This window comes from Callithrix jacchus, chromosome 8 (assembly GCF_049354715.1).
Source record: "Callithrix jacchus isolate 240 chromosome 8, calJac240_pri, whole genome shotgun sequence".
In the NCBI taxonomy this organism is placed as follows: domain Eukaryota; kingdom Metazoa; phylum Chordata; class Mammalia; order Primates; family Cebidae; genus Callithrix; species Callithrix jacchus.
In genome coordinates, this window is record NC_133509.1 from 43,634,588 (window position 1) to 43,649,674 (window position 15,087).

Here is a 15,087-nt window from a genome sequence, read left to right on the forward strand (position 1 = left end):
TACTCCAAGAAAACTCTTTTTTTTGAGACGGAGTTTCGCTCTTGTTACCCAGGCTGGAGTGCAATGGCGCGATCTCGGCTCACCGCAACCTCCGCGTCCTAGGTTCAAGCAATTCTCCCGCCTCAGCCTCCTGAGTAGCTGGGATTACAGGCACGCGCCACCGTGCCCAGCTAATTTTTTGTATTTTTAGTAGAGACGGTGTTTCACCATGTTGACCAGGATGGTCTCGATCTCTTGACCTTGTGATCCACCTGCCTCGGCCTCCCAAAGCGCTGGGATTACAGGCTTGAGCCACCGCGCCTGGCCGAAAACTCTTAAAAAAACAAAATCAATGTACTGAGGAAAAAAAGGCATGGAAACTACTTTTCTGGCACATAAAATATAAATCATCTTGCGATTCTGCTGCTCACCTGGTGCACCCAAAGTTGTGTCTTGGGTAAACGTCTGTGAGTCAGTGAGAACTTCCACATATGCATTGTATAGAGGACATTATAAGGTGAAGTGGGAAAAATACCATGGAACTCAGCTTGAGCGGGCTCTGATCTAACGGAGGAGGCTAGACAGGTGGCAGTGAGCAAGAGCAAGGCTGGCAAGGGTAGTCTTTCAATGGCATCTGTCCTCTTGTTGATGGTCAGTACTGACTAGGGCAATGGATGCATAGGTGGGTCACCCTCATTCCTCGGCACAGGATCTGTGTCCTTCTCTTAGTGCAGGGTGTTATTTAGACAGGTAAACCACTTGTGGGCTCTGGATTTTGGAGCCTCTGCATTCCTGTGCTAGAACACAACACTACTTTTTAAAGCTATCTAGACTTCCATTCAAAATTCCAGATGGTTGGGGAAGAAAATGAGAAAGCCATTCCAAGTGGGGAAATGGAAAGCACACAAAATCAGAAGAGGGAGAGAATCAGGACATGGGAACAGTCTCCTTGGAAGAAAAAGCATAGACAGGAATGAAAGCAGCAGGAGGCTTCTGTTGGGGGATAAGGAGGGGTAAGCTGAAGAGGGTGGGAGCCTGGGAGTTTTGCTCTGGTTTAAAAAACAAGCAGAGTGAGCTGGGCCTGGTGGGTCAGGCCTATAATTTCAGTACTTTGGGAGGCCAACGTGGGCAGATCATGAGGTCAGGAGATTGAGACCATCCTGGCCCACATGGTGAAACCCCTTCTCTACTAAAATACAAATACTAGCCAGGTGTGGTGGCATGCACCTGTAGTCCAAGCTACTGGGAAGGCTGAGGCCGGGGAATTCCTTGAACGTGGGAGGTGGAGGTTGCAGTGAGCGGAGATCGCGCCACTGCACTCCAGCCTGGCAACAGAGTGAGACTCCAGCTCAAAAAATAATAATTGAAAAATACAAATAAAATAATAAGCGATAAATAAATAAATAACAAGTAGGATCTCTGGAAAAGAGAGAGAAACTCAGAGTAGCGAGGCTTGTATCACGAAGCAGATGGAGGCAAGGTTAAGGTCCAAGCTGCCACCTAGGCTGTGGCTGGGAACAGCACTGAGCAGGAAGCAGAGGCCTGAGTAGACTGACGGATTCGATACCTCAGGGAAGAAACAGACCAGGGACTGATAAGCTCCAACCTGGCTGCTGGGTGTGTCAATGCCAATGGACACCTGAGTGATGAAACCCTGGCTATGCTTCGGGTGCAGGGCAGACATGGCTGCTGGATGCCGTGTGCATGAGCAGAGCATCAACAGCTGGACACAATGATCCTGAATTGCAAGCTGCATGCAGCGACCACCTCTAGGCAGTACAGTGCTTCAACCAAGCCCAGGTACCACCCACAGTCACTGGCATGCAGAGACTTTGCTTTTAACATGGGTGGGACAGTTTTGCATGTTTTTCCTTTAAGGCCCTTCCATGAACATCACCACCTGGGGCCTAGATTCTGGGATGTACGGGTTCCCTGTAAGGCAAGTGTTCACACTCAGTCTTCCAATAAAAAGAGAGGCTGAATTATATATTTTTTATTAATTGATGGAAGAGGGTAAAACTCACCACAGGAAGTGTAGGTTGTTCCTCAAAAGTATAGGCTTGTAAGCTGCCTCTTCTGCTGGAATGATTCTTGTAAAAAACAAGACAACAGAATAAGTATACCTTGAGATTTGTGATTTGCCTTTGAGTGTCAGCTAAGGTAGTGAGGGTAATAAGTATGACAGGGCAGAAGAGAGAAGGCTGGCTAAGACGCAACTGTTGAGACTGCAGGCTGAGGCACCTGGTCACTCTCAGCCCCCTAGGTGGACAACTTCACATATCCAGCTACCACACCCTCAGTGCTGGACCGCCTCCTGGACACCTTCTCTTGAATGTCTTAACAGAAATCATTCTTAAATACACTCCCTCTACACTTTAGTTCTAGTTTTTTGTTTTTTGTTTTGAGATGGAGTCTCGCTCTATTGCTCAGCCTGAAGTGCAGTGGTGTGATCTTGGCTCATGCAACTTCCACTTCTGGGTTCAAGCAATTCTTCTGCCTCAGCCTCCTGAGTAGCTGGGACTACAGGTGCATGCTACCATGCCTGGCTAATTTTTGGATTTTTAGTAGAGATGGGGTTTCAGCGTATTGACCAGGTTGGTCTCGAACTCCTGACCTCGTGATCCACCCACCTCAGCCTTCCAAAGTGCTAGGATTACAGGTGTGAGCCACTGCATTTGGCCCATAGTTCTAGTTTTAGTTTTAACTTCAAGTTTTCACCTTTTGTCACTTTCATGACAATGACAGCAATATCCTAAGAGGTTTCTCTGTTGCAAGTCTTACTTCCTTAAGTCCACTCTCCATGCTGCACGCTTCAGGTTCAGAGCATCCTGCACTGCACAGCCAGTCCTGTCCTGGAGCTGAACCCCATGACAGCACAGAAAACAATGTTTCCTGAGCACCACGACCTGCCTCTTCCTGACTTCTTCAGCTACTTCCCACTTTGCAATCTACCCGTTGGACATTCCGGCCTACTTGTTTCCTGGAAATCTCATGTTCTTCTCTTCCTTATGTTTGTATATATATTTTATATATATATGTATTGTATACATACATATAAAATATATATTTTATATACAATACATATATATTGTATGTATACGTATGTTTGTATACATAAATGCATATATGTACATGCTATTATCACTGTCTAAAATATCTTAGTTTTGTTATTTAATGACATCAAAATGTATAATGAACATAGAAATTAAATAAGATCTACTGTAGTTCTGTTTATACTAGTACTGTAAACAATCTAAAGTCTTTGAATAGAAGACTGGTGAGATAACTTAAGGGTTACTTGTACAATGGAATATGCTAGAGTTTAATGATCTTTTTAATTGGTTTTTAAAGGAGTACATCTATACATACTGAAATGGTTCAGTGTCTAAGAGACAGCAAGTGAAAAAAGCAAGTTACCAAAAAGTATATTTAAGATGATCGTAGGTTCAAAAATCACCTACAAATATGTGTGTATGTATGCATGTTTACGAATATATAGAAACAGTGTCTATATAGGTATGCAAATTATTTATCACCAGCAAATCAATATCATGTACTCTTTAGGTCTTTGACCACTAACAGTGACTGAGGGAGCATACATTAGGGTAATATGGAAGATTTAATTTTATTTATTTATTTATTCATTTAATTTTTTTGAGACAGAGTCTTACTCTGTTGCCCAGGCTGGAGTGCAATGGCATGATACTGGCTCAGTGCAACCTCCACCTCCTGGGTTCAAGCAATTCTCCTGCCTCAGCCTCCTGAGTAGCTGAGATTACAGGCACACGCCACCACACTCAGCTAATTTTTGTATTTTTAGTATAGACGAGGTTCTGCCATATTGGCCAGGATGGTCGAACTCCTGATCTCAAGTGATCTGCTTGCCTTGGCCTCCCAAAGTGCTGGGATTACAGGCATGAGCCATAATGCCTGGTCTTGTTTTATTTTATATACCTAAATACAATTTTAATTTGTAACCATAACCATACAGTGCTTTAAAAATATTTTTTAAAATAGGTAACACTCATACATGTTATAAAATTCAAAAGGAACCTGGGTAACAATACTAAGTCTCTACAAATTACTATTTTTTAAATTACTGGGAGTACAATGGCATGTGCCTGTATTGCCAGCCACTCCAGAGGCTGAGATAAGAGAATCCCTTGAACCCAGAAGTTTGAGGTTGCAGTGAGCTATGATAATGCTCCTGCCTTCCAGCCCGGGCGACAGAGTGAGACCCTATATCAAAAACACAAAAGGTACAAGCAATACATATCCTGTTCATTCTCTGCCTCTCTTCACAGGCAAGCAACATTACTAGTTTCCTGTTCGGTCCTTGAGTAATATACATTCCTAGCATACCAAACACATTGTTCTGTACCTTGCTGTTTTTCATTTACCAGAATCTCTTAGGGATTGTTCCATCTGACATATACAGTCAAGCCCACCTTGTTCTTTTCAGTGGCTACCTAGTATTACACTGTATGGGTGCCGTGTATGACTATAAGTAAAAAAAAATACCAGGAGGAAAGGGAATGGGATCGCATGTGATTTGTTACCAGCAAATAAATACAGTTTATTCTTTTTTTTCTCGAGACAGAGTTTCTCTGTCGCCCAAGCTGGAGTGCAATGGCGTGATCCCGGCTCACTGCAACCTCTGCCTCCTGGGTTCGAACAATTCTTCCAGCTCAGTCTCCCGAGCAGCTGGGATTAAAGGCATGTACCACCACACCCAGCTAATTTTTGCATTTTTAGTAGTGATAAGGTTTTGCCATGTTGCCCAGGCTGGTTTGAACTCCTGACCTCAAGCCATCTGCCCACCTTGGCCTCCCAAAGTGATGGGATTACAGGCATGAGCCATCGTGCCTGGCCTAATATAGTTTATCCTTTAGGTCTTTGACTGACCAGAACCACATCCCGATGAAAAAATGAAATGAATGGAAGACAGGACAGACAAATGGAAGAAAGGAAGGGCAGGAGGTAGGCAGGTGCATGTACTCGCAGATATTCATATTCACGTACAACTATCTACAGTGAAGCTTCTTGAAGAAGATGCTAGAGCAGAAGTTAGCAAACATTTCCTGTTAAGGTCCAGACAGTAAACACTGGCTGTGGGCCATATGGTTGCTGCCGTAACTACTCAAAATTCAGATGATGTAGTGTGAAAGCAGTGATGGGTAATACCTAAACAAATGATGTACCCATATTCCAACAGCATATTATTCATAACAGGCAGATGCTGATTTGGCCCACTCGTTGTAGTTTGCTTGCCTCTGCACTAGAATATAAGTCACATGAAGGCAGGAGATACTGTTAATCTTAGTTACTGACATATCCCCAGTAACTAGCATATAGTACCTTGCGTATATGTGATCAGCGCTCAATAAATACTAACCGAATGAAAGGCAGGGTAACCTCAACTGGAAATGACAAATAGCATCCTCAGAGAATAATTTTTGTCTTCTACTGAATCTCCCTTGATGATACAGACTGTACAGCTATCCATGAAGTTCTCACCGTGGAAGCATATGCTGGAATACTTTATTCTGAACCCTATGGAAAGCAGTTTTTACAGTGGTAGCTGAAGTGAAAATGTCATCTACCTCCTTATTTAGTCAAAGTACATCAGTTCTTATTCATATATACCTGTTGGTGACATCTGTGATATAATGTTAAAACTTCAGGCCAGATGCAGTGGCTCATGCCTGTAATCCCAGCACTTTGGGAGTCTGAGGCGGGTGGATCGCTTGAGGCCAGGAGTTTAAGACCAGCCTGGCCAACACGGTGAAGCTCTGTCTCTACTAAAAACACAAAAATTAACTGAGTGTAGTGGTGTGTGTCTGTAATCCCAGCTATTTAGGAGGCTGAGGCACAAGAATTGCTTGAACCCAGGAGGTGGAGTTTGCAGTGAGCTGAGACAGCACAACTGCATTCCCATCTAGGTGACAGAGTGAGATGTTTCAAAACAAAAAAAAGAAAGAAAGAAAAGAAAAACCAACTTCAGCATAAACTGAGAGAGAGAAAAGCAGTCCCTAACATCCAAGAGCTGGTCTGGCACTTGTAGGTAAGATCAAGACAAAATCAAGACCACTCTGTAATCATGGCTGAATATAGACAAAACATGAACATTGTCCAAGCCACCAAATACCAAACATTTCCCTATCCTGGCAAACGTGAGTGACTGTTCTACTTTGCTAATCACAGCTTTAGCCTCACTACAGGGAAGATTTGATACAAAATCACACAATTATCCCTGCTTCCTGACAGCATCTGGTGTAGAGCAAAGTTCTGCTTCCTAAAACCCTCTTCGAAATCACCTAACATCAGCCCAAATCTTTTAAGTCTTTTTTTTTTTTTTGAGACAGAGTTTCGCTCGTTACCCAGGCTGGAGTGCAATGGTGCAATCTTGGCTCACCACAACCTCCGCCTCCTGGGTTCAGGCAATTCTCCTGCCTCAGCATCCTGAGTAGCTGGGATTACAGGCATGCGCCACCATGCCCAGTTAATTTTTTTTGTATTTTTAGTAGAGATGGGGTTTCACCATGTTGACCAGGATGGTCTTGATCTCTTGACCTCCTGATCCACCCGCCTCGGCCTCCCAAAGTGCTGGGATTACAGGCGTGAGCCACCGTGCCCGGCTCTTTTAAGTCTTTTCTAACATTCTGTTATCAAAATACCAATGGTGTGTGTTCTCCTTTGCTGAAACGAATAACAAACCCAACTTGTTTAATGACAAATGTGTCCCTAGTGATTTCTGACTGGAGGGCACTGACATAATGGAAATTTGGATGCCTTGATGCTGGTCCATAATATTAATGGAGATATTTGAAAAATGACCATGCTGTAAAGTCCTAAGGTCCCTGACATATTATTGCATTTAAGACAAAATTTTACATAAAAGTTAGTTGTTGAATGGTATATTATACATAATATAAAATACTGAAACCATAAAAAACTCTTAAGAGCATCTTACTGAGCTGGACACTGGCTGGCTTGTGGCTGAATTTCCAAAGATGGTGAGCCTGGCATTTAATTCTTCTGCAAGGTGAGCTGGAACATCCAAGTTACTTGATGGTGGAGGTGATGGGAAGGCCTGGCTGCTATACATGGTGGCTTCATCTTCTCTTATAATTTCCCAGTTCTAAAATGAACAGAATAAGCTTGAGCCACACATACTTTAATCTATTGCTATAGCATGTGTCTATCAAGGAGAACTAGGAAACCACTTATACCTCGGAAGACTCTCGGTTGTCAACACTTTCTGTTTCCTCGGATATTTGCCGCCTGGTGGTAAATGCACGCTGTGCTTGCAGTTGAATGCTGCCATTCTCAGCATCTGTTAGGTTGTCCCTAAATTGGAAGTATAAAAAGCCATCATCTATGTCTTAAGTAGTTAAAATGATTGTCAAAGATTCTGTGATCATTGAAAAAAAATCTACATGACATCAATAAAAAAATTTATTGTTTTTGACCAAAGGCCAAAATGAGAGAGCTTCACAGATTATTTCATTATGTTATTTTGCCATGTTATTACAAAAGTAATAGAGTTACATATACATTTTGTGAATCAGATAGTACCTTTTCTAGAAGTGGTCTTAAGCCAGGAGTAGAGTATTCCATGCACCAATGTGATGGGCAGAATGAAAGAAGTTTTTTTTATAATTAAAAGCTTAATGATTTATGAATCACATATCTATTAGAAATGGTATCTGTTTTTGGTTAACATACAGTCACAAGCCTAAAAAAGTTAACAGTAAAGATTTGTTTAGCATAGGAGAGGTACAATAAATCCAACTGGATGGTTAATAAGGATTACAAAAATAGAAAGAATGAATAAGACCTAGCATTTGATAGCATAACAGGTGACTACAGTCAATAATAATTTAATTTTACGTTTAAAAAGAACCAGAAGACTATAATTGGATTGTTTGTAAGAAAAAGGATAAATGCTTGAGGGGATGGATACCCCATTTTACATGATGTGATTGTTATGTCTTGCGTGCCTGTATCAAAACATCTCAGGTACCCCATAAATATATATACCTACTAGGGACCCACAAAAACTAAAATAAAAAAAATCAGATTGAACACCCTTGAATATAAATAGAATAATTTATATTATTCTAGTTATTTGCATTTACTATAACCAGACTATCAGATCAAAAATTTTGTTCAAATATTTAATAATAAAATTATTGTTAATTTATTTAATGCCACATGAGCCCATGCTAGTCAGAAGACCAGCTCTGACTGTACTGCAGCTGAAGAAAGCATAATTTTGACACCTGGTTCTAAGGGAAGCTTCGTTTTTTTTCCCACTAAATATCTGATTTTGGCTAACTGAAAATGACATCAGCCACAGTGAAAGAAATGTGATTCTGCTCAAGTAAGGCTTGCCATAATGCTGAGGTATGCGACAGGGCAACTCTGCAGAATTTCCTAGTGTCTTCAGCTTTGTAGTCTGTATGTCACTCTGTGAGATTGATGCTTCTGTGCCATTAAGTACGTGAACTGCTGATTTGTTTTAAAAGGATTTGAGAACAGACAATGTCTATGAAAGTGCTTGGCATATATCAGATACAAAATATCAAAGCCAAAAATTAGGAGGCTAATGAACACATTAAAAATTACAAGTTTGTTTCAAACATAAGACTAAAGGAAGATTTCGTAAGACTCTATGGAAGGGGATTTGAGAATAAATATGAATAATGGGAGATTTCATAAGTGTATATACAGTCATGATAATAAAAGAAAAATATCACTGAGGAGACATAAGTTAGAATATGTGATCTGTGAATGCTGGAAGTTATGTGGACATTGAACAGACTATAAATAGACGTTTAATAAAAGACCCTTATTATTGAGTCCTTTATATTTTATAAATAATTTATATTTAAAAATAGAGTACTGTAGAAATTAGCATTTTATTATACTTTAATAACAAACTACAAAAATTCTTCAAGACTTCTAATTCAGCCTAAGAAGACAAATGTATCATTTGTGGCTACATAACAATTAAAAGCATATTAAAATTAAGAGGCAATTAAAAGGGTGGTATCTATAAATCAAGTATTATTAACTCATTAAAAAAAAAAAAAGAAACAGCAGAGTTAGGGCTTTTTAAGTCCTGGGCCATAAAAATCCTAGTATTCTTATAGTTTATGCATCACTGTACTGTTATGAATCCATCTGAGACATGACTTCAAAGTGAAAATTAGTAAAGTATTTCCAGATCAAAATTGTAAAAGCCATCAGCACATACTGAGGGGTTGGTCTTTTCCACTGTGTTCTTCTAGATTCATGGTTTACATAGTAGGTCCTTCCAAGGATATCCTGCCTCTCTTCCCACCCTGGAGGTAGAGGAGAAGGTTCTTGTTGTTGCTGCATATGGCAAGCAGCATCTGGTTGGTCCAAAACAACCCAGCCAGGCTGAAAAACAGGGTTGTAGCCATTAAGTTTATGCTTGATTTTTTTAACCTTATAAATTATATGCTAAAGGAAATTTAAAGAGATTTTTTATATCAAGTTCTAGAAATTATGCATAGACAGAATTAACAATCCTCAACTTTTAAGACCATAATATAAATATTTTGCCGGGCGCGGTGGCTCAAGCCTGTAATCCCAGCACTTTGGGAGGCCGAGGCGGGTGGATCACGAGGTCAAATGATCGAGACCATCTGGCTCAAAATGGTGAAACCCCGTCTCTACTAAAGATACAAAAAATTAGCTGGGCATGGTGGCGCATGCCTGTAATTCCAGCTACTCAGGAGGCTGAGGCAGGAGAATTGCCTGAACCCAGGAGGCGGAGGTTGCGGTGAGCCGAGATTGCGCCATTGCACTCCAGCCTGGGTGACAAGAGTGAAACTACGTCTCAAAATAAATAAATAAATAAATAAATAAATAAATAAATAAATATTTTATAATGAAGACCTTTTTTGCAAAAATGATAACCATTTAATTTTTGTTTGAAATTGTCCAAAAATTTTTCCAAAAAAACGTTTAAAGGCAAACGCCTATAAAGTTTCCACCAGGTTCTGCCTGGGTGACAGAACCAGACCCTGTCTCAAGATGGAACAACAATAAACCAAAACTTTGAAACAAATCTATTTAAAATTTTCCTAACAAAAAATAAAAGTAAGGTGACAGATTTAATTTGCCTGATTTAATCATTCTGTATCGCAAACACATCAAAATATCACATTGTCCTCTATAAATATATACAATTACTGTTTGTCCATCAAAAATGAAATTTAAAAAATCTAATAAAATAAAGGACAAAAAAATCTTTTAAATAAACAATAGTGGAAAGTTGGAAATAAAAAACACGGAGAAATTGAGAAGTACAGTTTAAGTTACTGGTATAATCTTAGGCTATTCTCTAAATTATAAACTGAATGACAGGCAAGGATTATGTGTTATTGGCCATTGTCTTTACCACAGAGAAAGCACATTGCTTATGGTAGAAATCAATAACTATCTGAGATATAGAAAAATTATTAGATAAAGGTCAAATACATAGACAGGCAAGATAGGGAAGGGTAAATGATTTTGAAATAATTGCTACAGTGAACTCTCTAGTGATGGAAAAGTCACTGTGATTCCCTTGTCCGATTTTCTCTCTTTCTCCTCTGGACCGAGGCAAGCCATTTTAGTCAAGCCATAAAACAGCCAAATAAATATTTTTTTAAAATGCACTGGAAGTTTGGTTTCTCAGAGATTAACAAGAGGCAAAATTAACACAAAGCCTTAATTAAGCCTAAAGTAAGGAACTGGTAGAAAAGAGTAGCAAGAATTAATGCTTTTAATATGGGAAACCTCATAAAAGAAAAGGCAGTAGGTAAAAGATTTTATTAAATACTGACTGGTTAGGACAGCATTTGAAACTGAAATAAACTGGTGAAGAAAACTTTAAAATGCTCCCAAAGGGACACAAAAGATGAACTAAATAATGGAAAGACATGGTCTGATCTTGGCTGGGAAGATTCAGTCTCACAAAGGTGTCAATTCTTCCTAAGGTAATCTATAAATTTGCCAAGATTCCAACACAACTACATTAGGATTAAAAAAAAAAATGGCCAGGCACAGTGGCTCACACCTGTAATCCCAGTCCTTTGGGAGGCTGAGGTGGGTGGATGACCTGAGGTCAGGTCTGCCCCCCACCCCCAAAATACAAGGCAATTCTCAAGTTCAAATAGAAGCATAAACAAGCAGCAAAAAGCAGCACAATTCTAAAAAAGAAGAGCAAGAAGTGAACATCAACCCTACCAGATAAAGCATATTATAAACGACAACAATTAATGCTGTGTGGCACTGCATGCATCAACAGGCAGCTCAACAGATTTTCCCAGAAAGAGATTCAACTTTATAGCAATTTCGGCTGGGCACAGTGGCTCACGCCTGAAATCCCAGCACTTTGGGAGACCAAGGCAGGTGAGTCACTTGAGGTCAGAAGTTCCAGATCGACCTGGCCAACATGATGAAACCCCATTTCTACCAAAAATACAAAAATTAGCTGGGTGTGTTGGCAGGTGCCTGTAATCCCAGCTACTTGGGAGGCTGAGGCAGGAGAATTGAGCCCAGGAGGTGGAGGTTGCAGTGAGCTGAGATCACACCACTGCACTTCAGCCTGGGTGACACAGCAGTACTCTCTCTCAAAAATAACAACAACAAACAACATTTATAGGAATTAAGAATATGATAACGACATTTCAAATCTGTGGCAAAATAGGCAAATTACTTACAAAATGGGCACCCATTTGGGAAAAAACTTCACTTGAATCCCTACCTCATGCCTTATATCAGGATAAGTTACAGACTGAATAATATTTAAATGTTTAAAAGTATAACTAAAAAGTATTAGTAACAAATTTTTGGAAATTTTAGAAATATATTTTAAGAGTAGGACACTGTTGAGTATGACAACAAACCCTGAAGGCATGAAAGAGAAGATCCATAAACTTGACAACAAACACCCAAATTTGTATATGGCCCAAACTACTAAATAACAACAAAAAACAAAACAAAACCCCACAAATAACATATAACATAAGTACATGACAAAGTGGCAAACATTTTTGGTACTTTGATAATAGACACAGAATAATTTCCTTATATGCACAGAGTTTCTGTTCTAGGCCTGGAGAACAGCATACATATCTGCTGTGTGACATGCAGTGGATTGCTTAGAAAATGGAAGATAATTCTTCTATGTTGGAAGGTTAGACCTGAAAATGAGGGCTCAGGGAAAAGAGTTGGGAAGGAAAGGAATTTTTTTGGTAGCAGGGAGAAACGGATGGGGGTTTCTGCAGCAAGGCTGATTTATTTTGGCTAGCTCTGTATAGAAGGTGAGGGGTGGTGGGGGAGGAAGATGACAGAATAAATTATTTTGGGAAAAAAGGTCTGGACGGGAATTTTTCTCTTTCTTCTTTCTCCTCACAGGGTCTCATTCTGTCACCCAGGTTGGAGTGCAGTGGTGCCATCACAGGTCACTGCAGCCTTGACCTCCTGAGCTCAAACAATCCTCCCACTTTAGCCTCTTGAGTAGCTACGACTATAGGTTCGTACTACCATGCCAACCTAATTTTTTATTTTTTGTAGAGATGGGGCCTCGCTGTGTTGCCCAGGCTGGTCTCAAACTCCTGGGTTCAAGCAATCCTCCTGCCTTGGTCTCCCAAAGTGCTGGGATTACCCAAATGAGCCACTGTGCCCAACCTTGCTTTTTTTCTTTTTACCTCTTTTATAAGAAATGGTATCTCTGTTTTTTTTCTTTTTTGGCCCAAATTCCATTCTCTTCTTTCCCTATATCCTCTTACTTTGTCTGCCCATCCATGTTTATCTTCCTTCTTTCTTTCTTTTCCTTTACCTTAAATTATGATAATATAGCATCTAGCATACCTAAAAATTAGTCTTATGCATATTGAATCAGATTCTATTTTTCTGGTTTCAATCCCAAAAACATGTAAGTTAACTTTTTATATTTTACTCTTTTGAGAAAACATAAGCTTAACATTTTTTGGTTGAATATAATCAATGATTACTTTCCTTTAAGAGTAATATAATTTATTAATAAAAGAGTTCTCACTACTGCTGTAAAGAATTATAAAAATAGTGCTAGAAATATGGTATCAAAAGAATATTTCTTTTAAAGCTTCTTAGAGATTTCTCTCTTAAATGTCTGCTTATTGTATTTATATTATCTGAGTTAATTCAAGAAGAGAAAGAACAAAAATTAATTTATTAAGGGCTTTTAAAAAACCTCAAGTTTGTGGAATTACAGTTGTGCAATCAAACACTGTTGAGAAAGACTAGATAGAATGCCTCTACACAGGTGATTTTTTGAATAGGCTGCCTTCCTATTAAATGTGTATCAGCTGCTATTCTCTATAAAATAACTTTCTAAGTATCAATGAACCTTATTTAATTTGTAACCTCAAAGCCAATATGTAATTGCCCACAACTTAATCAAGCCAAAGAGTGTCAGAAAGCAAGCATTCAGAGGTATAACCAACAGTTTACATGTTAATTTTGTAAAACACATACAACTAACCCTAAGGTTGTAAGGGGTACAAAAATCAAATATTACATAATTATCTACTATAGCAATACTTTACTAAAGAATACAGACTACCTAAGAGTCAGCTAAATTTCAATATTAAAATTGTTTTCCTTAAATAGTAGAATTTTATATATACTGTCACAAACTAGCTGTCAAAGGACTAGGCAAGACTCCTCTAGTCATTAGCTACACAGATTCATGTGTAAATAAGCACAGAGTCATGTGTTTGAATTCCTAGGGCCTTTCATAAATAAACTCCTACACGCTTACATCTCCTGAAATTATAAGGTGCACTCTGAGGGAATTCAAACATTGAGACATGTGACCGCAAAATGAAGTGAAGCAGTTCTCGCCACAGAAACTGAACTGTGAATAAGGTCCTGTGATACGTGCATGTGGGCAAAACTTGGAGCAGGTTACTAAATAATGAAATGCTGTTAAAATTTTTTAAGTTACTAAACAAATAATTTCTTTTCTTTACAGCAGATATCCTTCATTTCAAACAGAATTCCATTATGCAAGATACTCTGGTACACCAAAAAGCCAGGTAGAGAAACTTCCATTGAATAAATACTTGAAAACTTTAAAAAGGATTATTATATGAAAATCAGAGAATACATAAGAAAAAAGTTAATCAAGTAAGTGAAGATACAACTGAGAGGAAAACAAGTTCTTTGATCACCAAACTAAGGGCTATCTATACTCTCTGATTTGAAGAAAAAAGTTATTTCCTGGCTCACGCCTGTAATCCCAGAACTTTGGGAAGCCAAGGTGGGTGGACAGCTTGAGGCCAGGAGTTCAAGATCAGCCTGGCCAACATAGTGAAACTCCATCTCTACTAAAACTATAAAAATTAGCCAGGCATGGTGGCACATGCCTGCAATCCCAGCTACTTGGGAGGTTGAGGCACAATAATTGCTTGAACCCAGGATGCAGAGGTTGCAGTGAGCTGAGATTGCACCACGGCATTCCAGCATGGGCTACAGAGGAAGACTCTGGCTTCCTCTGGAAAAAAAAGTCTTTCCTTCTGTTAAAGATTTTCCTGCAAAGCAAAATCTTACTAGTGCATTTAAAAATTTCCCAGAAAGCTTTGTTGCAAATTCACTACCTGTTCTAGAGCTTTCTCTCTCAAGGTACATGGTCATGTGAGGTAGAGCCTAGCCCTTGGGGAAGGCCCTCAGCTTTTCTTATGGAGACCTAAGCAGGCCCTCAGTCAAAGAGACAAAACTGTTAAGCAAGGCACCAAAAAAGATCCACCAGAGTAATTTGGTGTCATATGCTGTGTATGTTCAGTGACCGCTGTTGATATGGTTTCGCTGTGTCCCCACTCAAATCTCATCTTGAATTGTAGCTCCCATAATCGCCTCATGCTGTGGGGGGGACTCAGTGGGTAGGAGGTAATTGAATCATGGGGGCAAGTTTTTCCCATGCTGTTCTCATGACGAGATCTGATAGTTTTATAAAGGGCAGTTCCCCGCTATATACTTTCTTGCCTGCCACCATGTATGCTGTGCCTTTGCTCCTCTTTCACCTTCCACCATGATTGTGAGGCC

General features: G+C 39.6%; 1 protein-coding gene across 7 annotated transcripts in view; it reads right to left on the reverse strand.

Moving 5' to 3' along the window:
• Window positions 1-15,087, reverse strand: part of NEDD4 (NEDD4 E3 ubiquitin protein ligase) — a 167,600-nt gene that overhangs the window by 26,588 nt on the left and 125,925 nt on the right. For 5 of the 7 annotated variants that reach the window (XM_078335971.1, XM_002753498.8, XM_017976888.4 and 2 more), the window contains 4 exons: window positions 9,242-9,408; window positions 7,212-7,329; window positions 6,953-7,120; window positions 2,004-2,069 (listed from right to left, as the gene is read on the reverse strand). In XM_078335971.1, coding sequence (XP_078192097.1) covers window positions 2,004-2,069; window positions 6,953-7,120; window positions 7,212-7,329; window positions 9,242-9,408 — 519 coding nt within the window. The remainder of the gene's footprint in view (window positions 1-2,003; window positions 2,070-6,952; window positions 7,121-7,211; window positions 7,330-9,241; window positions 9,409-15,087) is intronic. The other 2 variants (XM_078335970.1, XM_035259715.3) reach the window with 1 other exon arrangement.